This window comes from Cygnus olor, chromosome 20 (genome assembly GCF_009769625.2).
Source record: "Cygnus olor isolate bCygOlo1 chromosome 20, bCygOlo1.pri.v2, whole genome shotgun sequence".
NCBI classification, from domain to species: Eukaryota; Metazoa; Chordata; class Aves; order Anseriformes; family Anatidae; genus Cygnus; species Cygnus olor.
In genome coordinates this window covers 1,566,493-1,590,761 of record NC_049188.1, presented here as the reverse complement: position 1 = coordinate 1,590,761, position 24,269 = coordinate 1,566,493, and the positions used below count along the sequence as shown (strand labels likewise).

The following is a 24,269-nucleotide window of genomic DNA, read 5'->3' as shown; positions in this document are numbered from 1 at the left end:
CTAGTATACAGAGGAGTAAATGGGGGTTCTTTTCTGGTCACACAAAAAGCTAATTTTGTGTTTTAAAAGACTTTTTTATTTTTTTTCCTATGCTTTGTCAAAATTTCAATGAACTTGCTCTTCTCCCTTCCTCTCTGTTTTTTGAGAAAGAAGCTGAACCTTTTGAAACCAACTTTAATAAGAAAAATATGTAGGAGTTAGCATTCAGAGTGGTGACCAGAATCTGAAATGCAAAGCAGCAAAACAAAAGAATATTTGAGCTAGAAGCTATGATTTTGCCTTTTCTGAGTGAGCTCTTTCATTTCTAAATTCAGTCAAGATTTGAAGCCATTCTAGAAACTTCAGGAGTGCTGATCCTGGAAGATACTTATTGATAATCCTTGTGAAGATCTTGTTTTAATATCCTTGAGGGAACTATAAAGCAACCTCATAAGCTAAAAGCACAATACGTTGCTTGTTTTTCACAGCATTTCACTGATGTGTCAGTGATGAGCTGTCCATGCTCACAGTCTGAACTCAAAAAATCACGAAATATGAATAGAATCATTGTAATGCAGAACTAAATGTGTTTCCAAACTTTGAAGATGAAACTGGGGAGAAAGTTACTTTTGTGCATTAGCTAGCTATTCTTGTAGCTTAGAAAATCATAAGGCTGGAGATAAAGGGTTCACTCCTTGGTGTTAAATACATGCTTAAGTTACTGCCAAAAATGAATCCAGAAAGAGCACACAATGTACCATCAACTTTTTACATTAGCTTCTAAAGGGATATATATGTATGTATATAAATATTTTTTCCCCCCAAGTGCTTAATCATTTTGTGAGATCGGGCCTCACATGATCAGTGAAATTCAACACTGTCACTGACCCTTGCTATGCCGGCACTACTGCATTTTCTGGACCAGCATTTGGACCGCAGCTCCCCACAGAAGAGCCTTATGCTTTGGGTCATATTGTAGCTACAATTCCCGAACTGACTGCGTGCTTTGTGCATCTTACAGCAGCTTTTAGCATTTCACGGGGCAAATTCCTGCATGGAGAAGATGCCAGTGTGAAAAATAAAGACATAAGTGATAAGGATGCTTGAATTCACCTGACCTATCTCGAGGGAGGACTCTCTCAGTGGTTTCAGACAGCAGAGAAATAAAATTAAATAATCAGGAATTCTCAAATGTTTGAGAGAAAAATGAAAGGCTGGCAATTTCTGGGCATCACCTGAAGTCTGCAAGCAAAGAAGAAACCCGATTGTGCTAACAAATTCTCTAGGCGGATTTTGAAGAAGAATCTCATGGCTTTAAATGGAAGCCTTGTTATTATTGTTATTATTATTATTTTATTCTCTTGCAGATCATGGTTCTTCTGGCAATTCAAAGTCACAGGCTAATTTATGCGGGTCAAATGAACTTTTCTAAGACAACCCAAATATCTGCTTTCTTATGCCACAAATGTAGACATTTAGGCTTCCCAGGTGGGTGCAGAGCATCCTGGTCACACCCTCACTCTGCCGGCCTCTGGGAGCAGCTGGGAGAGGACTGAGCCGGAGCTGATAGGAGACGCCTGCGCTGCCTGCCCTGGAGAACACAACGCTGGCAGTGGCTCCAGTAAGTAGCATGACAATGGATTTTTCTGCGGAGTGGCAGAGACGCCAGGGATGTACAAAGAGTCTGCCTAGCAGGCATGGCATCGCGCTGCTGCTACATACTTTTAAAGTGATTTGGATGAGATAACCTCTGCAAACTAAGTTATTTTTGTATTTTTAATTCTTCTTGTACCTAGCAGCTAGTGTTCGGTGTATTTTAAGGAGCGGAAATTTTAGCTAAAGGATTACTATGTTGTTAATCAATCTATTGAATATTCATGATTTAGTGGATTTTTCCCCCACAGAAGGAGAGAAGTAATTATTTTGGCTAGCACTTGAAAAGCGTGTGTAGTGTTGATAGAAACTCTTCTGTACTAGGCAAAAATAGAATTTTTCTATTAGACATGCAAACTGATCTTTTCTCCCTGATACCAATAAATACCCTTTAGTTCTTCTTTTCTGTTTTGTAATATTCCATGCCTTTTTTTTTCTTGTGAGGAAGTAATGAAAGTGCAAAAACTGAGGAAGAAAAGGAAAAAAAAAAAAAAGGGGAGGGGAAACAACCTCCAGTGAAGGTTGAGCTAGTCCTTGTTGAAACCCTGATTTAGAGAGTGGGGTCTTGACTGACATTTTCACATTTACTGTACACTAACACTTTGCATAGACATTTACATTATCTTAAGTTTCTTGCTGTGATGCCAATCTTAAATACTGGTTGGTGGAGTGTGTGAGGCTTGTTGTCGTAAAAGTGGCGAATAAACTCTCTAAGACTTACTTTGAAATCTTAGAAAGCGGGCATTCTTTATTATCAAAGCTGCAGCGTTGGAGACATGGGGATTGCTCTGCCAAAGTGTGTCTTCCTTATCAATGCCGACCAAACAGCCTTAGAATCACAAGGTTTACATGTTCATTACACTCATGGAATTATTTACAGATGTTCCTGCTATCTGTGCAGACTCAATGAATTGAGTCAATGGTCCTGGTATTCATTGAGGCCTCTTCACCTTTGCCTGCTGGCTAGCCCTGAGCTTGGTTTTTGCTTTCCCTTCTTTAAATGTTATTTTGCTGATGTGCCAACTCCAGTTGAGTTACGCACGCTGTTCCATTTCCTTCTTATCTTCTATCTCCAAGGTCGATCAACCACATGTTGCAACCCTTCCACTGCTTCCTTAGGTTATTAGCGCTTAACTACATTGAATGTAAAGCACAAAAATTCCTTACTAGGCAGGACACACAGTACAAGGGCTCTTCCTTGTAGTATTATCCCCATCAGTTCCTTCCTATCAGTATTAGTCAGGCCAAGAGATCCGTCCGTACCAGGCTGTTCTCAAGACTTTTATGACACAAAGCATATTTTCTGATGTCCTACTGGTGTACATCCTCGGTAGATTTTGTCCTTATCGGTTTTTGCTCTGCAAAGTATACTGCTTTCTCCCGTGTGGGGAGGCATAAAGGCATCTGCTGGCAGATATTACTGCAACTCAATGACGCAGATAGCTTTAGGCTATTTGGAAATATGGTAGAGTTGGCCAACTCTTGTGCAGAGCGTGCTAGCAGTTGGTACTCAGGAGAGCTAAAGGGCATGTAATGATTGCTGCTAATTCTTTGGAGTTTGAGCCCTAGCAGTTTCTAGGATCTTGATTGTCACACCAGAAGTGATTGGCTACAGAAACCTGAGCAAAGTGAGATGGCTCCCTGTGAGTAAAGCAAGGGCAAACTCAAACTGTTGCTGCTGGTAAGAAGTAGAAACGTCCTGTGAAACATGTAATGTTGCAAACCAGTTAGGGAGAGGAGAGATCAGTTTTTTTGTAAGGTGTCCCCCTGTCCCCACTCCTTCCCAAAAGACCAATGCTGATTCACATTAGGAGTTTTGCATAGGCAAAGAATTTGCCAAGTTGCACCTCTTCCCCCTGAGGCCAGCAGGAGAAAACCTCTCTCCCGTGTAATGGAGATGTTTTGCAGGTGGGCTGGCTGAATGTCCCAGATGATGGCTGTTTGTCAGCTAACACAGCTTCAAAGTCTGTACTGTTTAGTTCTGCCTTTTATATAAAGAAAAGCAGCAACAATAACAGATACCTGGGAAAGTTTTTAAAAATCATCCTGGATATGAGTGGAGCTGTTGAATGTGGGTATTCTTGATTTATTTACAGCTCATGCTGTTTCCCAAACAATATATAACTTCAATTTATTTTTCGTACAGGTTTTTGGATGTATTTATTTTGTCCTGGCACGTTGTCTTCATGGTGACCACGTGCTGTCCACAGGCCCACCATAAGGTGGGTTGTGGCATTCTTCTTTCATCCCTGCTTTGCCTGGGGACTTACTTCTGCTCCTTTCAGAAGGGGGATGGTAAAAAATGCTCTCCTTCTTTAGCAAGGAGCTGACTGAAACTCTCAAATTCAGTCTGTGCTTGCAGATTGAATTGTCCAAGGGGGCAGTCTAGAAAACAAATGTGAAAATGGGAAGGTTATTGCTTTAGTCAAGCAGCTTTACAAACCCTTTAATAATACCAGCCTGGGTTCCTTGGACTTGAGCTGCAAGGATTTTAGCAAGGTAAGAGTTAATGTTTTTTTTTGTTTGTTTCAGTTGCATGGGGTGGTTTTTATTTTTCATTTTTATTTTTTGGGGGGAGTTTTTTTTTTTTTCCCCCATTAGGGTCATATTATATAACAGCCATGTGCCAAAATTTCTTTAATCTATTTTTTTACAACCAGTGTTTTATAATTAAAATAGATCTTGCTGTTCCTTTGTAATGCAACAACGCCTAATTCAGTGGGAGCACCGTGTAATGAAGGACTTGCAGGAATGGACTCTACATCCAATACTGCTTTAAAATAAGCAGCAGGTAGTTTTCTGTTTATTTCTGAATATTGTGTGTCCTATTTCTGTTTTATTTCTCAATATTTCTGCCTCCTGACAGTCTAGAGGCTATGTGACCTTGCTTTTTGGTAAACAACTCTGCAAAGTTGTTTTTTGTTTTTGTGCATTTTTTACATTGCTATTATTGATAGAGGGAAAAAAAGTATCAGTAGACAGCCCTGGAGACAGAACTCTCATGCTTACCATGTGCCAAAACACCCAAGACAACCCCCAAACCTGCAGGTGTAATGGTAAGCTTCCCCTCAGTGCCAGCAAAAAGCTTTCACGGTTTTCAGGAATATCTGAGGTAGAGGAAGCTTCATATCTTTAAAATCATTCACAGTTTTACCCTCTTTACCCTCTCAGGTGAAAGCCCTGTAAATGCGAGCGTGGATGACTGACCGACTGCCTTATTTCAACATCTGTCTACAGGAAATGTGCCTGACTCCCTTTTCTTTGGGATTGTACCAGCATCCTGGATCTTAAGGTAGAAACCATAAAAGGTTGCACATACAGTAAGTACTAAGTTTAAACTCCCAGTCCTTTAAAGAAATTTTAGGTTTGTTTCCATGGCATTTTTTTCCCCTTTTTTAATTATGGCTTGAAGGTGAGAGGGGATATTCTTGCACCTCGAGAAGGTGCCTTGTATGGTCCAATGAGTCAGTGTTTGAGCTTCTAATCCATTTTCATGTCATCGTTCTGAAAAGCAGGGCTGACTGTGGCAAACTGATAAAGCTCTAAAGAGAGAGGCTCACTGCAGCTGTTCTGTTCGTAGGCGCCCTCTCGGATGAGAACTTTCAGTATTCTGGCACTGAAATGTTGGACTTGAATTCCTGTTTGTGGTATTTAGCATTACAGCAATGTAAACCTGGGAGCGTAGGCGATAGGAGCTGACCACCTCGGTGCTTGATGCAGAACGTTTGGTGAGAGAGGGGAAAGCAGGACGGTCTGCAGCTCGTGATTAAACGTTTGTGTGGGGACAGCCTCCATCCATGTGGGACACACGGCGTCCATCGCGGGAAGCCCCAGAGCCAAGCTGGGGCAGGGACCCCGCGTCGGGCTGGGGGCGCCTGAACCCCCCCCGGCACGGAAACTTTCCGAGCAGCCCCTGCACATCGCAGCCAGCCGGGGCGTTACGGCTCGGGGCAGGCCGGGGGGAGCCCGAGGGGGTACGCGCACACGATGCCCTCCGGCGGGCCCCGCCACCAGGCCCGCCACGGGGCCGCTCCCCCGAGCGTGCGCTGAGAGGGGCGGGGGCCGCTCCGCGACCGCCCCCAGCTCCCCGCTCCCCGCCCCCCGCCCCGCCGCGCTGCGGCCGGGAGGCGGTGGATGCGGCCGGGGAGGGCCCGAGAGGGGCCGGGAGGAGCCGTGCGGGAGCGGGGAGGGAGCGGGAGGAGCCGCGAGGGACCGTGAGTGCCATGCCCCCCCCGCCCCGCACCGCTCCGCCGGCGGAGGCAGGCGCGGCGCTGCCGCAGGGCGCCCTGCGCCGGGCATGAAGTTACGGCGGAGCGGGGCGGGCGGCGCCTCCCCCGGGCGGCCGTAGCCCCGGGGCGGGCTCGGCACAGCCTCGGCAGCCGCCCCGCAGCTCCCCGCAGCGCGGTGCCGGTGCCGGAGCCGTGCCGGAGCCGAGCGATGTGCGCGCCGCGGCCGGCACCTGCCGCCCCGCTCCTCTAGCGCCTGCTGGCAGCGCGGCGGCTGGAGGTGCCCCTCGGGAAGTTTGATGGCTTCTTTGCGGAGAGTCAAAGTCCTGCTGGTGTTAAACTTGATCGCGGTGGCTGGCTTCGTCCTCTTCCTGGCCAAGTGCAGACCCATCACGGCCAAGAGCGGCGACTCCTTCCACGACGTCCATCCCAGGGCAGAAGTGGTCAACTTGACAGCCCACGGCATCGGCTCCATCCAGGATGCAGTGCTGAAGAGGCTCTCCCTCCTGGAAGACATAGTCTACAGGCAGCTCAATGGTAGGAGCGCGTCTGCTTTTAATGCCTTTTGGGCACGGGTGGGAGCATGAGCTGAGGCAGAGAGCGAGCGTGACGATTTCTTGAAGTTTTCGTGCTAGAACTGTGCCCTTTCCCGTGTTATCGTGAACACGGAGCTTCAGCTGACTGAATCGATTTGCTATCTGATTTCCAAGTTCTGTTCATGTTAAAAGCTCGGACTACCTTGCACAGGATGGGAGGAAAGCATAATAACATAATGCCGGCTTTCAGGTTTGTAGTACCGGCCAGGAAATTACAGTGTCATGATTTCTACATCAAATGAGAAGGGTGTTTAGTGGCCAAATACAGGGTTGGAGCAGCACGGCTTATATTGATTGAGGGAATGGCTTTAACCACTGCCGAGCTGTCCTTTTTGGATGGATCTTTTAAATGGCTAAAGCACATTACGTTGTTGGAGTGCTGAAGGTCAGAAAGCAAATTGCACTTTCTGTAATAAGTTAAGCAAACAATTCAGTATTTCCTATGGCTTAGCCTTGACAGCTGCTAATTAAAACCTCAAGTAATGCTTCTCTTTATAGTGTAGCGAAGGGATTTCTATTAAAATCTCGCCAGGTTCAGTAGTTGTGAAATGTAGAAAGGGAGTTTTAAAGATGCCGTGTGGGATAGAGAAACATGCTGTAAAGACGTGAGAAATCTAGGTGAGCTATCTAATTAAAACACTGACTGTGGAAGCTAATTTTTTTAAAAACTGTTCCCCATAGATTCACGACTGGGAATGTGATCTCAACCAAGTCTTCCACTTCTTCCTTCGCATCTCTGTAGCTCTAAACGCCTACCAGCTTTTGTATTGCAGAATTAGCAGTTAGTGTTTTTGGCAGTGGCAGTGTGATTCCCTCCCTGACTTTTGAATATGAAACTAATGCATGATTCCGTGCTGCATTCAGCTGAAAGCCGGTGTGCATCGTGTCTCTGTGCTGGATCGGAGCTACTGCTGCTTGCACTTCAGCACCGAGGATGTGAGGCAGGTGGGGGAATGCAGCGTACCCTTCCTGGTGTCTGATAGTTGTCTTGGTCAGCATCTGTGCTTTGTTGAAGGTGCTGTATGAAATGGGGAAGCACTCAGTGGAGTAGGGAAGTGTTATTTATACTGTTACTTTATGCACTTGCATGCAATGCCTGTCTTGTCCATGAGAACAGCTAGCACCACAAGATGTTGAGGCAGCATTGTAGGGTGACAAACAAGGTGGAATGAATGAACGATATGGGATGAGGTGGAGAAGTGTGCGTCATGTACAAGGAAACTGAAACTCAGTGCTGGTGGATACTGCTCAGGGCAGAAGTTTCCAGGAAGGTTTAGGCACTTTACCTAAAAAGGGGTGATAGCTGCGGTTCAAGATAGGAGACCACATGCTGGGACTGTGGTATTGGACCTATAATCATGATGCCATCTACCAGCCCCCAAATTCAGAGGGAGAGCTGAAATTATAAGCTAGTGCTCTTCTGTGGAGGTAAACAGGAGGGTCCCTGCTCTGATGTGCTCTGAGGGATGCTTTTGGAGCTAGCTGGTGCGCGAGGACAGCTCTGGACGTGCTGTGTCGGCGGGAGGCTGCTTAGTGCTGCGGAGCAGCTGTGCACCTGGAGAACAGGGGAGGCAGAGAGGTGGCAGATGCGTTGCTGTATCACAAATGTTTTCTTAGGGCAGGCAGGAAGCTGAGCACATAAATACAACGTCTTGCCTGGCCTCTGCGTGCTGGGGTGATTTATGGCATTGCTGATGAGTCTGGCTGAAAAATAGCTTTGGTGTAGCAGTTATGTAACTTTGGGCCAAGTGTATATTTGGTACGTGTGATTTTTAGGAAAAGTACCATGTGCTCTGTTCCCTGAGTGATGTCTGTGTTGTGCTTCAGCAAGGCACGCGTTCAGAGCATGATGCGGGGGGGCTGTGTGAACCCCGTCAGCACCCCCAGCTCCGAAAGGATGCAGCCACAGCCAGGTGTGCTGAGACAGTCGGTGGGATGGAGGATGCGGAGCAGCTGGACCAGCTTCCCTGCCAGGAGTTTGCTGAGCCCCCATCGGAGCTCAGTCTTCTCCTGGGTGCTTGTCGAATAGTTAAAGCCGAAATCTTAGTGTCTGTGTGAAGTGCACAGATATGAGCTCATTTCATTTTTTCTCTTTTTAGGATAGGAAAGTAGCATGCTGGTGACAAGTGCCAAACAAAGCCCGCTATATGCTCTTCGACAAGTTCCCTACACAACGCGTCCACCGAGAGAATTTGTTCTGGTGCTTGAAGTTGTCTTTAGTTTTCAGTCTGACCTGTGGTTTAGCATGTATGAAATGTTTTAGTATCCTGTAGCATAGCACAAGGGAAGCCTGCAGTGCAGGGAGCGTTGGGAAATGTTTGGCCAAAGAGAGAAACTGAAACACAGTTTGGGTGGAATCAGCTATGGATTTTTGTCTGTGTTACAGGACTTGGCTGGATTTCAGTGCGAGCTGAAGCCATCTTTAAAAAAGTGAATTTTTTTAAAGGCTGCAATTCTGTAAAGATCAAATGAGCAATCTGATCATGCCATTGCTCTGTTTTTAGTTTTCTGAATCGTGGTATAAAACATATCAGAAAGAACAGCTCTCTCTGGTATGGCAACCCTCATTTTATATGTGCGCCTGTTTGGTTCTGTGCTGGCTGTAAAAGCAAGCTAAACAACACTATATGCCTCTGGTCTGGTAAAGGAATGATTTTACACAATCATTCCTTTTGAACGATGTTCCTCTGCATTGCCATTCTGGAAACAGCACCAGTACGGATCTTACTCCTCAGAGTAGATGCTCTTTGTGCACAAACAGCTGTCCCAAACGTGACCTGATCTGCAGCCCGCAGTGACGTCTCATTTTCCAGGTGATGGATCTTGCTGGTCTTGTAGTGTTTTCTGGCTGCAGTTAGGTGGCTTTGTCATTGCACAACCACGGGACGCTTGTTTCAGATGCTGGAGTAAAAGAGCTCTGTGGGAATACTGAACTGGGCTGGGGATTGGCGATTAATTGCATCAAATGTTGCCCTTGCTTAGTTTTTGCCTTGGAGTCATTCGTACAGAACCTGTGAGAAGACTTAGACCTGTGCAAATTTGTCTTTTCACTCTTTTTTTTGGCCTAAATCTGATTGAAAACTATACGCGTGCTTTGTTCTTTTTAAAAAATTATTATTGCTCCGTAGTTCATTGCTCAAGTCTTGTGTTTTTTGCCTCTTGATTTTCTGTTGTTCTTTGCTCATCTCTCATCAGATGGCTCCCACAGTCACAAAGAAGTATGTGGGTGACCTTTGAATAGTCTATTGAAATGGAGGTTTTTGTTTGGGCACACGCTTATCTCAGAATTCAGAGGATTTTTAATTTCTGTAGTCATTCTGTGGATGGAATTTTCTTGTTGAGCAGATGTTAACAGAAAGCTAATGAAGGTCTGAAAGGAACGTGTGCATTTTATTTTGGGTATTAACCACAACTTGTCTTTTTGATCCAAACATGTTGTGTTTTTTTTTTTTTTTTAATGGTGGCATTTACATAAGTGAAAATTGTGGTCCAGATTACCTCCAACTTCATGGAGATTCACACAAACGAACTTTCAGTTTGGGTCCTTGTTCACAAAGAGGGGATCTCTGTGCCTATGTAAAAGGCAAACTAGTTAGCTAGGGAGGAGCTGGAATAAAGACTCAGAAGAGTGCAGTCAGTATCTGTTGCAACCGTACGCCCCCTGAGAAGTGCTGGGGTAAGGTTCTTTGATTTACCTACCTTGCCGCTTTGGGGCTATTGCTGAATCCCACTAATGACCAGGAGGAATTCGAGAAATGTGTTTGTAGGATCCTGAAACCACAAAGGCACGTCAAACTTCTTAACACCAAATTGCTGTGTCCTGAGATCAGTGGCATATATGATGAGTAACGTGATTTGAGGAAAGCTACAGCTTACCTGAAGAGACAGCTTACAAAGATTTTTCTCACTATGAGATCCCTCTTGATGGGATGTGTTGCATGGTGAGTAGCCGCTCGTCTTCCCTCCTGCAAGCAAGAGCCATGGGGGAATTGCCCAGCTGGCTTTGTTTGGCTGTTCCTTCTTCCTTGAGCTTTTGCATTTCTCTGCTCCGTTTCCCTTCATCCTCTTGAGGGTGAGCTTGATCCCAGCCTGGGTATGCAAAAGGGAAATGTTCACAGCAATGCAGGATGTGTTCACCCTGAGACAGAGAGGATAAGGCTGCTGCGTGCCCTCAGCAACGCCTGCCCAAGGTAGGAGGTGCGTTAGGAGGTTGGGTGTCGCCCGCCAAGATGCTGGTGGGATGCATAGGGCCCATAAGCAGTTTCTCCTAAGTGTGCAGAGTGCTGGGGCTGCACTGATGAATGTTCATGCCAGGCACAAGAAAAGAGCCTGGATATGATTTTGTGTGTTAGTTGGTGTTTTTTTTTTTTTTTTTTTTTGTCTTGTCCCTGTCCCTCTGGGTCTGATCCTACACTAAAGTGGGCAATCTGAACCCTGCTTGCCAGATGCTCTTGAAGTCAATGTAGGAACAGTGCAGTCATTGAGTAGTGCTGCCTGTAGGAGAATAAGAATCGCAGGGGGGAGTTCTCCAAATAAACCCCTGTTTTGCCTGTGGGGAAGCCATCACCCATGTCTGCCATTGCTAAGCACCCTGAGCAAATACCAGTAAATTAGTTCTGCTGCTCACGGGCTATCTGAGGCAGTTATTTAGCCACCTCCCTGGTGTGCTGGGGTAAACATCTGCATGGCTACTTGAGTCTGTTCAGCAGAGCTCCGGGTCGTGGGTTAAAGCCTCCAAGGAGTGTGAAGGCTGCAAAGTCCCCATCCAGTGCTTTTTGGCTGACGCACAGCAACAGCTAAACCTAGCGAGCAATCAGCTGCCTTGAAGTCAGTTAGACAGGAATGATGTGGTATCTTTCGGAGGAGAGTGGAAAAAAACAAATTTCAATATCAAAGTTCTTTACTTTGTGCTAAATATTAGTAAGACAGAGGGCGCTCTGAAAGGACACTGCTGACTCACCTGAAACTTGTCATTTAAGTTTTACCTTGTAAACTCACAAGAGATGGTGTACAAGATCAGAAGGAATAAAAGGTATTTGCAGATTGCTGAAAAACATCACTGGCATTGCTAGAGTGGCCAGCAATGAAGAAGTGCTGGAGTGGAGCTGGCCAGAAAATGGGTGAGCAGAATTTTTTTTTTTTTTTTTATTTTCCCCGTGCACTCAAGAAGTCCACAAAGTAAACTGCTGCTGTAGCAAATGTTAAAAGTTGAAGAGGAACTTCAAATTCCGTGTCAGTTAAATAAGCCTATGTTCATTTTTTTTAAACAAGCTTGCATCTGTGCTTTTGCACACAAAATTATTTGCACATGCTGAGATATGAACAAGTGCATGCCAGCAGCCTCCGTGCACACAGATTGTGCTCTCGTCTGCTTATCCAATTAGGAAATTAACTTTGTGGGGGTTGCATATGGGCATGGAGGCAGATACTGAAACACAGCCTTTTGCGTGGTCTTACTATCCCTCTTGTGAAGTGGCACTTAATTAACTTAAAACACTTTAGAGATACGTGGATTTACTTCCCATAAGAATAAGATAATGCTTATCTTCTATAACACTTATCATCTTCAGAGTACATTACAAACTTAGCTAACTACCAAGTATAGAAAATTATATATGTAAATAAAGCAGATTAAAAGCTGTTCCATCAGCCGTTTAGTAGTATGTAGTAGTGTTACACCCATAGATTAGCAATATTAAAATTTCCTAACAGGTAGGTAATATATAACTAAAGCACTAAGAAATTCTCTGATTAAGATAAGCAGCTGAATGTAAAAACTGGAGAGTAGAGAAATGCTGTTTATAGGCGGAATGGGCCAAGCTTTGATCACGTTAATGAAATCAAATCAAAATTGCTCTTCGTAGGAGCACAGCCTTGCTGGGCAAAATCCTTTGATATAAGAAATGAAGATGTAGAGATAAAGTATACAGTGATACGCTGTGGTGGATGTGAGTGTTGTATTAACTGATGGTTATCACACCGGATCTGGTATACTGTTTTCCCGGTCTATTCCACTGCCATGATGTTTTTGAAGTAGAAACTGTATCATTTTACATAGCCTTATATAGCAACCTGATAAAAAAATTACAGCTTTAATATCAATTGTATACCTAACAGATTTGGCTGTCTTATTCTCCATTGTGAATAATGCAAATTATCCACATTCGGTACATGCTTTTAAAAGTTCTCAGCCTGAAGTCGGTAACTGCTGGAGCGTGGTCTGCGGAGAGAGTCTTCGGGCACCTGAGAGCTGCTGCCTGTAAGTTATCCTTATCAGGTCCATGGAAATTGCATCTGATGCTGATCAAAGAATGAATAAAACAATAAATACTCTTTGGAGAAATAATAGAGTTAAAAGATGAAGCTTCAGATAGTCACTTGGGAAGCATCTGGAAGCTGAGACGTTAACGTGACATTTAGTTTACAACCCGGCTGACTAGGAACTGATAGATAATTTTTGTTTTCGATAGTTGTTTGGCATCATCAACCGAATATTCACTGTCGTTGGCAATGAATGAGTAATAAGCCACTAACACGTTTATCATGCAGAGACAACACAGGAATCATGAGATGCAACAGCAATGACTAGAAAATAGTGACAATGTTGGTATTTTATTCTTGCATATTAATTCGTGTCTGCCTGACTGGAGAAATGGAACCTTAGCTCAATAATAAATTTTCCAAACATACGTTAGATTTAGGCTACCAAATGAGTTACGAGAGCTTGCAGGGGTATATTTTTAAGGATACAGAAAAATCCAAAACAAAGCACAAAAAACATGTGCTGTAATTATTATGTGAATTCCTATATTATTTCTCAGCCTCAGTCCCAGTCAGTAGTGAGCTTAGTAAGAGACATTTGGAATTGGATGCATTTGGCAAAACACGGGCATGTAGTGACATTTCAGTGCCCGAAGGCATCCTGCCTGGCTTCCAGCTGCCACTCCAGAAGGGCACGACTCTGCTGTCGGTGGAGTGTCACATCTGCTGGGCTCGCGCAGCATCTTGGATATCCCGAGGCCTTTCGAATGGCAGCAGGCATTGCTTAGACAACAGTTCCACGCTTGTGCCTTGGAGATCTTCCGCTTTGATCAGAGAGGACAGACAGACGAAGCTGGCCTTAGGCGTGTGCTGCCAATGCGCTTGGATTTTGGGGAGTCCTTCTGCTGTGATGTTGGCCACCATTTTCCCTCATTACTTCTCTCCTGGCAAAAGTTGCACATTTCCTATATGGAAATGCTGCACATAGCATGTGAGCAAAGCTGCTGGTTAGTAAGGCATAGCACAAAAGAGAACAGAAATGAGTGTTCTCAGGTAATTAAAAAGGTTTTACTCATTTTGTGATTTATGCCACTAATCTTTATATAAAACTCAACAATCTGGTCCAGATGTTATGGCGGGCTGGCAGGCTGCTCGCTCACAGCTCCTGCAGATGCGCTTGGATCCTGGGGTAGGTGAGGACATTCTGCACGTCAAAATATTAAACTTAAAAGGGGGACGTTTTCTGCAAGATGTTCACATTGAAGTCTGTAAGCAGCTGTTCGAACTGAACATGCACAGTATTGACCCTACCAATCAGTCAACAGCAGCGATTCGACTTCAGTAACGTATCCTAGTGGTACAATATTATTTTCCCTAAACAGTTTTGGGAGTACTAGCAACTGCATTCTAGCCCCCAATCCCCACGGTCAAATTTCTTCAGGAAATTGTCGAATGCTTTTACATTTTATTGCTCCAAGCATGGCTAGCTCTGCCTATAAATCTAATAGCTTATCGACCCGCATTCTGACATTCACTGACAGTTATCTAAAAATAATGTGGTAATGATGCAACGAGAGCCCCACGCACCACGCTACGTTAAAGGAGAGTGCTATGCAGAGCCTCGCGCTGCTGACATTGAGCAATTACACGCTGTGCCTCTGATGCAGCCTCGTGGCTTTGATGCTTGCGTTGGTGGGGAGATGCAAAGTTATCTGAAGAAGAAAGACAATTCCCTGAAATCAGGAGTGAGTTGGATAAGATCACAGCGCGTGCCTTTTCCTATTAAAATAATCCTGATCTGTACTTGTCTGCATGTTAGTGCGAGGAGTAGCGGTTCCTGTGGTGCTGCCCTCCCTGGCATTCACTCGGATGCCCAGTACCCACAGCCCGTGAAGCTGTCGGGTATCTGCCGTATCACAGCACTTGGTCGGGCCTGCAATAGGAAATACCCGCAGTGTCACGGTAGCTGTAATACAACAGTAATACGAGAACTCGTGGTGAATGGATTTTGTAAAATAGGGATCTTCCCGGGTTGCATAACCCAGGCTGTTCTGTAAGGACACTGCTCTTCTCCCAGTAGGGAAATGGAAGATCTCTCAAAAGCCAGGGCTGTGGCATGCAGAGTAACTCCCTGTGCCTTGTTGTACCTGGTTACCTCGTCGTAGTGCATGCAGTAAAATGACCTGTGTCACGTCAGCATCGCACACTGAGGAATGGAGGGGGATCCTCAGTCCCTCTTCCCCTTGGTAGCCTTGCCTTCAGTGCAAATGGGCATCTCGTGTGCTCTTCCTCACCTGGGGTGCGACGGCTCCGTGCTTCTGCGGGCTGTGGGTGACAAGGGCTGTGTGCCAGCCTGCCCTGCACCGCCTGCGGGCCCTGCAGCACCCTGGCTCCATCCCCCAGCGTCCAAACGGAGAAGAGTTGGGGAGAAAGCAGCAAAAAACTTGAAGGGTTTTCTTTTTTCCCCATGTCCTCTGTGTAGCAGTGGTAGGGTCTTTTTGTGTTTGCAGGCAGAGGGAATCCAAATTGTTTTTCCTTGGCGTGTCTGAGTGCTGCTGAGATACAGAAAGCAGAAAACTGTTACAGGAGAAAAATCAACAGTGGATTAAGGTCCTCAGCCTCGGCTGAGTTATTTTGGGTGTTTCGTCAACTTGCAGAGGCAGTGAACAGGCATGGGAGTTAAGTAAGTTACCTCTGCTGGGAGACTTCATTTAACCTTTGTTTTATTCTTCGTTTGCGTGTGTAGCGCTTCAGACAGTGTAACTGCCCTCCATGGTTGTGCGTGTTCTCAGAGCATGAAGATGAAGTGAGAAGGTTAATATTAAGGTGAAACAATTAGAATTCCTTTCTGGGTCTTTGCCCACATTACACTTTAAATTAAATCATAAAAGCAATCATGTTTGTGTCAAATTACTAACTTTTTTTTCCAAAACACTTACTTGATGGTACTTTCAAAAACACAAAGGAGAAAAAAAAGTGAAAATCCATTTAATGTTATTTAAAAGTTTGCTTATATTCTGTTATTGTGTTTAAAATAACTTTTGTTGACTTTTACCCTTTTTAGTGGAGTGTGCTGGAACGCTGAATGCTTTAAATAGGTCGGAACATAAAAACCCTGTTCTGCTAGATTTTATTTCACTTTTTCATATTTGCGCTGACAAGACAATAACAGTAATAACCAATACGCTTTTCTAGACCTGCAGTCAAGGCTGGGGCCATGTTGTGCTTTGCCCTTCGTAAGTGTAAACCGAATGCCATAATGTGAAATTTCAGTTTCCTTGAAGTTGTTATTCGTATAATTAGAAGGGACTGGTTTCACCGTTAAGGGCACCAGGCGTTCAGGAGAAAAGATGTACGTCTCAGTTTTGCCTCCAACTTTGTATGATGCTGGACAAATCACTTCGAATAACGTTAGAAAAAATCTGTGAGGCAGGGGTTCAAGTTCTCTTATATATTGCTGAGTGGATGCCTCAAGGACAGAGCGAGATGAAGAGTTTCTGTGTGGTAAATGGGATGAGAACAAAGAAAAATCGCCTGATGTTCTGGTGGTTTTTAAATGCTTGCAATTGGCATTAAAGAGGTCGGAACATAAAACATGAGAAAGAACAGAAGAGGCATTTGCCTTGCTTCCTATTCCTTACCCTAACAAATGACTGGAATTTAGTCTTGATTAAGGGGTTACCACTCGTGTGCATTAAGACCTTATTCAGTGGCTGGTTCGCATCCCATGTATTCAGTGCTATAAACCAGTGAGAAACAGGCCGTTCCCAAGCTCTTTATCATTTAGTGAGACAAATCATGCAACAGAATGAGGCAGAAGATGGGGGAGAGTTAGACCTAACGTTGTGTTAATTCTCTGTGTTTCTTGGGTTTTGGTTTTTGGACTCCCAGCCCGAGGATCTCCGTGCGCTTCGAGGGCTGGGGAGGAGGGCGGGCAGCAGTGCCCATCCGCCGGGTTCGTCGGGTTTCTGCCCCCAGGAGGCTGTCAGGGACGCCTTGGTCCAGAAGGAGAAAACTGTCCACCGAGCATCCCCTAAAGGGACGCACGGTGGCATCCCGGTTGTCAGAAGGTGGGGTTCTGTCGTGGGGTAGGGGATGCTGGTGGTGGGGCCAGTGCTCATCAGGTAAGGCTGCTTTCATTGACCGGGTGCAATGCCCGAGGGCGGACAGCTGTTTTTAAGCCCTGGAGGTGGAGGTCAAAAACAAAACTGCAAATGACATGAATAATTAAAGGACTAGGGGTGGGTGAGCTGCTTTCTCTGATGCGAAGAGGTCGGTTCAAACACGGTGCGGTTAGGTTAGTGCTTATGGTGGGAAGGGGCAGTGCGACAGCACGGTTGTGCAGCTGATTTGTGGGCATGTGGAGAGCTTTTGTTTGGAAATCTGCCCCTGTCCAGAGTGCCTGGAAGGTGGTTACTGGCCCTTCACATTGTCGTACATGAAAGGTGTTACTGGGGTCAGGTCATATTGACTTCAGTTGTCTTTGGATCAAGTGCTGAATCAATAAGCAACTTTCTGAGGGAGTTCAGTGTCTGTTCTGCACAGACATTAAAGGGGGATAGACAGTAACATGGGACTTTACACTTTCATCAGTCTTTTCTCAGGATGTTGCTCAACTTTCCAATACTAATTAATTCTGTGTTCCTTGTACACATTTCCTCTGTACTGATGCTGCCTGTTTGATCCAACATCAGTCCTTGCAAATTAGAACCGGCTGCCAGGCTGCAAGGAGGAAAGAGGCAATGAATGGCAAGGAATGGAACTGCGACATCACATCCCAGTCTGAGGCATGCGGCATAATTTGTGGGTTTTGTGCAGCTGTATGGAAAGTTCTGAAATTCCCCTGAATGTCCAGCTTCAATTATAATTACTGGAACTGGGTATCCAGAAATACCCGGCTCCAATTATAATTAGTGGAACCGGATGCCCAAAGAAAGTCCTTCACTCCAAAGCCGCAGACCCAAGTGTAAGCATCTCTGTTAGCATCTTATTATGAGGCTGCCCAACCTTTCCCATCCTGAGAAATTGCTTTCATTTGTTAATCGTTTTTCCAATTAGGCTGAAGTGGTCAGATATTATCAAGCTCCTATTTATCTTTAATCTCAGCAAACTGGCACAGATGTTTCTGGAGATGATGTATGAAGAAAAAGCGTGCCATTGTTCCCGTGGAGGGACAGGAGGGACAAACCTGGCGCAAAGGGAAGAGGAGCAGAGGGGCTGAACTGGCGGCCGTGAGAAATGGGGCTGAGAAGCCAGGGGAGCAGAGGAGGGGGGAGAGCAGGAGGCTGACATAGGTGGGTGACACAAAAATTGGTGGGGAGGAGGAGAGGGGGCATGGGACAAGGTGTCCAGGCAGGGAACAGCACCTGCCTGTGTAGGGATGCCAGAGGCATCTCTGTTTTTTACGGCAGTGTTTGGATGCAGCGCGGTTGCTTGGGGGTTTTGTTACAAGTTGTGGAAAAATGGTGATCTGGAAAAAAAAAAAGTGTTATTTTCAACTATATATCTTCTCTAAATGAAGTATAACTAAAAAGATAGGTTCCTTCCAGAAACCTTAATACCAAATGTATTTCTGCAGGTTTCATGATTAAAGTGTTAGCATGGTAGAGTGTTCAGGAGATGTGTGGATAGGAAGCCCGGGCAGGTATTATTAGCCATGTAAAGCAAAACAATACAGTCACTGTGGAAAAATTATGGGTTTTGTGCTGAAGCACATTTTTAACCTTTGTTTTTACTACTCTAAAAATGAAGCAGTTTGTTTCTTAATGTGGGCTTAACGCTCAAAGTGTACGCAGGCTGGATTTTCATGTCTGAATGTGTGAAATGCTGGGCTATTAAAATCTGTTTTAACGATCTCTTTTCCCATAACTCCTAATATTTGCCATTTACTAATTATGATGTGCCTAAGTGTTTCTCATTTGTAGTACGTATTTTAAATACTGCAGCTGTCCTAGTTCCCAGCTAACTGCTGGTGATTTTTTTTTTTAATTGAGTAGTATTGGCGATTTTTGCAGGTTGGCATTGTGTTCACCTTATACTGTTATTCATTAGAAAGTTTTTGATATAAAGGTCCCCGGTGGAAGCAGATGTAGTTGGACTTGGCAGTGGAGCAGCAGTGCTGGAGAGCACATAGATTTTCAGTGATCATTGGTTTATGTCTTAAACTCATGCTGAGTCAGTGAGGGCATACCCAGGGGCAGTTGGGGTGAAGCAGGTTTGGGTTTGGGATTTTCTGTTCTATTTATCTTTTTTTTTTTTTTTTTAGTAGCTCTTAGGATTTTCCAACAAATTTGTAACAGGTGAAATGTGATGTGGAAGGTAGCAGCCAGAGCAGCAGCTTTGCAAGCTCCCCAAGCTGCCCGTGGGGACAAAAAAGGCAGGTTTTTCCTCATGGTCTGTCCTTTGGCACCAAGGGCCAGTGTGATGGGTAAAGGCACCAGGCAATCTAGTTAAAGGCCCCACTGGTATTATTGAGGACGTTGACCATAAATTCTGATGGACCTCCATGCAAAACAAGGAGCCAAGAGTGCAGGGAAAATGGAAAGTAGTAGTAATAAAAAAAAAAAAAAAAGAAAAAAATAGGAAAAAATAGGAAGCAGAGACCATACTTGAAGGACAAGGGGGAAATATGCAATTCAGAACAATTTAGATGTTCTGCAAGCAAGAAAAACCCATTAGCTCAGCTGTCTGTCCTCCTTGCATTTCATTTTACCTGAATTTTACCTGTTTTTTCCTTAATCCCATTTCTCGATCACCTTCACCAGAGGCAACTCCAGCTGTGATTTGACAGCTGCTACTGTCTTCTTCAGCGTGTGCTGCCAAAAATCCCAGCTGATTCTAGGGCTTAAGGCACAGTGCTGTCTATTTTCTGTATTTCTTCCCATTATAAAATGATATATTAATATTAATAATGCCCTTTCTAAATTCAAAAAACTCCAGGCCTTTTGCAATTATGTGGGTTTTTTTGAATGCCAGTCTTTGGGAGGTGCGTCCTGGCAGCAAGCACGGCAGCATGAGCGCGCCCCAGAATAGAGGCAGTGCTTTGGGGCTGGGTGGGCAGGAGTTAGTCTGGAACCGATCTGTTAAAGTTTTAAGGAAGCTTGAATGCAGGTGAAAGCTTTAGGTATAATCTGGATTTTTGGGATAGGCTGAATCTAAACCGTAACCATGGATGTCCTTAAGGACGCATGTGTGTCTGAGCTGTGCTGGTCAGACCTAGCTTTACATACAAGGAGAGCTGGTCAGGCGTTTTTCAGTGAAACAGATTTCATTGAAAAATGTCATTTCTCAAAACGGAGACTTTTCGAAGGGAATAGTCCAGGTCCAGCCTTGAAATTCTGGTCAAAGAGCAGGAAATCTCTTCCACAGCAACCAGTTAATGAGACCTGGGTTCTTGGTACCAGGTAGTAAATTCAGTTTCATTCAGAAACATGAAATAAGTGGATCCAGGAATGCTTTTGGTTCATCCAGACCCTGTAAGGATGCTGTGTGGGATCGCCCTTCTCTTGCGCTTTGTTTTTTTGGGGGGAGGAAAGCCACGCACACGTTTTGGAGGGGATCACTGCACACCATGGTCCTAGCAGCCAGGGACCTCAGTGCCACGGCGTACCTGGAGCCCTCCTGCCCCTGCTGCGGGCTTGTCCCGGTCCCTACCCCTAGGGGAAAGGAGAGCTGAAAGCTGTCCCCCCGCTGGGTCCCCTCGCATACCTTAGCATATCTCTGCGAGAGACAAAACTGGCCCCTTCTATGTTCCATATGGGTGCGCTGTGGGCTGAGGTTATGGGACTCTCTGCAGCCCCTGCAGCTGGTTAAGGATGTACGGGAGGGAGAAGGGCTGCCCCGTGCTCTGCCAAGGCAGAGCCGTGCGGGTGCCTGCCTGCTCGGCTGGAGGAGGAAGGCAGAGAGGCGCTGCACCAGGCGGGATGTGTATGAGAGACCAGGGGCAACACTAACAGGGTGAATAAAGGTGGCTCCCACCAACAGAATTTCTCTGCTTGAGCTCATCTTAAAAATCAAAGTCTAGGCAAGTAATTAGAGCTCTATTATCATTGCATGTTGTTGCGGCGCGTTTCCGAGGAGTTAATCTGCAATGGATTTGTCAAGTTTGTTTCCTTCTGTCTGCTGTCCAGGCTATGTTTTCAGTAGGCTCCTATGTGTCCGTCTGACAGTTTGCCTGCAGGGTTGAGGTTCAGCAGGTGAAGTTGAATCCAGACTGTCGCTAGCCCTTGCTGCTCCTCCAGGACACACAAATGTGTCCCCCAGGAGACAGAAAGCTGTTAGTGGGGGTTTGGTAGTGAAATGATGAGCTGCGTCCAGCCTTTGGGCTTAGGTAGGGACTTGCACAATTTCCCTGATGGGAGACATCTTTTGCATTGTTTGGTTGGAATACTTAGACCTACATACCTGTTGTGCTTGTCAGCTCTCCTGGTTTTTCACTTCACATCCAGTGAAATAATTCCTTCGGATTTAAAAGAAAATAGGTGTGTGATGTGCTGTAGGTCCTTCTCATGCTGAATGTTACCAACCAGCCATAGCTCCTTCTGCACATGTTGGCAGTCCTCACGTGGCTGCTCAGCTTATTTCTTGCTTCCCAGCCATCGGCTCCCTTTCTGCTGCATGGAAGGCAAAATGCTGCTTCTGTTAGAGGCAGCATTTGACCTATAACTTCTTGCTCTCTCTTTCCTCCAAAAGGTTTTCTTTAAAACAAACAAACAAAAAAAACAACCAACCAACCAAAAAAAAAAACCACAAAGCACATACACACACAAAACAGCAACAAAAACCACAACGTTTTTATTTTTTGCTTGCTCCTTCATTTCCTTTTCTCAATCCTCCATGCTGAGTCTTGGCTTAAAACCTTGAGCTGAAACTCAAGGAGTTGAAATAAAGCTGATCTAGGAGTCTTCTGGCTGGATCAATGGAGCAAAAGAACAGGCTGAAGTTGCACAATTGTGAGTTAGAGCTTCGTGGAACGTGCTGTGTCAGGATCTTGTACCATGTGATTATCTTCAGAGGTGCACAAAGGCGAACGCTTTTCTAGTCTTAGGAAATTCCTTTGTTCGTGAATTTTAAAACGCTGTTTTTTTCTTTTTTAAATGCTGATATGAACATTCAAGTAATAATGAAATTCTTGTGGTTCATTTTCTTTAACTCATTTTTTTGATGTTATTAGATAAGTCCTTTCAGTATTTGCCTTCTGTGAGCACTGGAATTTCTTTTCATGCCTTTGAGTTGCCTTTTCTGCAATTCGCATACTCAGTTGCTGGGAGCTTCCTGAAAGGAGCTGAGTGGGAGCAGCGGGGTGGGATTTGCAGGACCTGGGGTGCCCTGAGGGAGCTCAGCTCCCCCCGTGGAGGTTCCTTGCGTGTTAATGCAGCTGACTTTAGAGGGTGCTGCTTGGTTCAATCACCACCACCATTTTCTGTGTATCTGTATAAGGACAGCTCAAATTGCTGGTTTAAAACCCTGTAAGCCTGTCTGGGTCATGAATTTGTCTAACAAGTGGATCCTGCCCAGTTCCCTCCATATGGGTGAGCTGGGAAAAGCCCGAGGAACCTACTCTCATCATCACAGGTGCACGCTGCGTTGCTTCCAGTGGCTTTGGCAGGGTCAGGATCAGGCTTGTCTTAGGTGCTTCATTACTTGGCAGTACGGATTGAAGGCTGAATGCTGAAGTTAAAGAAATGGAAAGATAAGGTTTGATTTTCAAGCCAAAATCGGTATGAGCTGGGCTTCTCTCACATCAGTCCCTCCAGCAGTCCCTCCAGCATTCACAGTCTAATTGGAGAGATTTTTTTTCCCTTGCTGTGTCACTAAGACAATGTGTATTTCATTCGCATTATGTTATGTCAGGGACTTGGGTCTTTAGCTGAGTACCAAATGCAGAACTAACTGTGTGGTAGATACCTGGCAAGCTTTCATTCATTTGTCACGTTTCAGGGTTTTTTGACAAATAAATACAGTTTCATATTTATACCCATGCCAGGAATAAATCAAAATAGTCTGAAATTAGCTTTTGCTCTTACAATGGTTTGCACATTTCTAATACTAAGGAGATAAGGAAAGAGGAGCAAACCTGCTTTGAAGGCCAGCTGATTTCCATAGCAGGCAGAGTGACCTACTTAACAGGAGGGGGAGAGCGAGCTGAGTCAAAAATGGACTACTTATTTATTTATATAATTTTAAAGTATCTGCGTCAGTGCTCCTCAGGCCGAGTCCTCTCCTGGCACTCACCTGACAGAGCTGAAGAACTCGGAGCCGAAGAAATGTCGTTTCTCCTTCAAGAGTTCCCTTTGTGTTAAAAGGCTCGTGGTGCTGCCTGGGCAGAGCTGTGCAGCTCAGTGCAGAGGCACTTGGTAGCTGACAGGCTTCAGATAGGGCTTTGGGGGAATGTTAATCAGTTTAACATTTGTAGGAAATCTATTCCATTGCTTCGCTTAAATGAGAAGGAGCAGCATGCCTTGCGTTGGGGCTTTTATCCCGTGCTCTTGAAAACCACACTTATTTGGGAACATCCTCGTGGAGAGCTGCCAAGCGGTGCAGCAGATCTGGAGATCCCCCAGTAGATGGGCTGGAACAGCAGATGGGTCGGGAGATGCATTAGCTTCTATTTTTACCCACGCCTTGTTGGTAGCCAGGAGAGGCATGAAGTTGTACGTATATATGTGCCATCAGATAAACAGAGAATACACAACTTGTGGCTTTTTTTCTTAAAAGAGGGCTCCCTCTTTTCTCGGTCTGTTTCAGAGCCAGTTCTGTCTTAGGAGGAGGTCTGGCAGCTCTGCAAAACGTGTCTGGAAGGTTGGTGCTGCTCATGGGGCTGCAGTAAGCAACGTGAGCGTGCACAGCTGTAGCTCTAGTGTGCTGACAGAGCTGAAGAACTCGGAGCCGAAGAACTAGAGCTGTACTAGAGCTGTCGCTCTAGTACAGACATTTCCCTTGGTGTAAAGTCAGCATAACGTGTGCCCAGCCCAGAGTGACTGTGACTTGTATACCAGACAATGAAATGCATTAATTTCTGTGGGAAAGGGTGATTAGTCAGTACCAGGGATCTTATAACTAGTTGGAGAACCAACGCTCACTTGGTTGCTGGAGGCTGTTGGCCGTGTCCTGCTGTCAGTATTTATTTACGCCACTGCAACCAGGCTGCCTTTATGGCTGTGCCAGCACCCGCAGGTGCTGGTGTGTGTTCTGTGAGCTGTGTTTTGCTTTGTTACACCTGCTGACAGCAAGCTTATTTGGCTCTTCCTGGTTCCATACTGAAAATGAAATGGTTTGGGTTGGGAGGGTCCTTACAGACCATCCAGTTCCTACCCCCAGCCACAGGCAGGGACACTCCCTGACTCCCTGTTAGATCAGGTTGTCCAAAGCCCCATCCAGCCTGGCCTTCAGCACTTCAGGGGTGAGGCATCCACAGCCTGTGTGGGCAACTTCATTGTATCCAATCTAATTCTACCCTCTTTCAGTTTTACTCATAACTTGATTTGCAGTGCCTGCGAAATTGTTCGTGTATCTAGGACCTGAGTTGGGTACATCTCATGGATTACAAGAAGCT

General features: G+C 45.3%; 1 protein-coding gene across 1 annotated transcript in view; it reads left to right on the top strand.

The window, feature by feature from the left end:
- The first annotated feature begins 5,959 nt into the window (after positions 1–5,959).
- Positions 5,960–24,269, top strand: part of GALNT17 (polypeptide N-acetylgalactosaminyltransferase 17) — a 207,540-nt gene continuing 189,230 nt past the window's right edge. Inside the window, exon 1 of the mRNA XM_040532503.1 lies at positions 5,960–6,395. Coding sequence (XP_040388437.1) covers positions 6,158–6,395 — 238 coding nt within the window. The 5' untranslated portion in view covers positions 5,960–6,157. The remainder of the gene's footprint in view (positions 6,396–24,269) is intronic.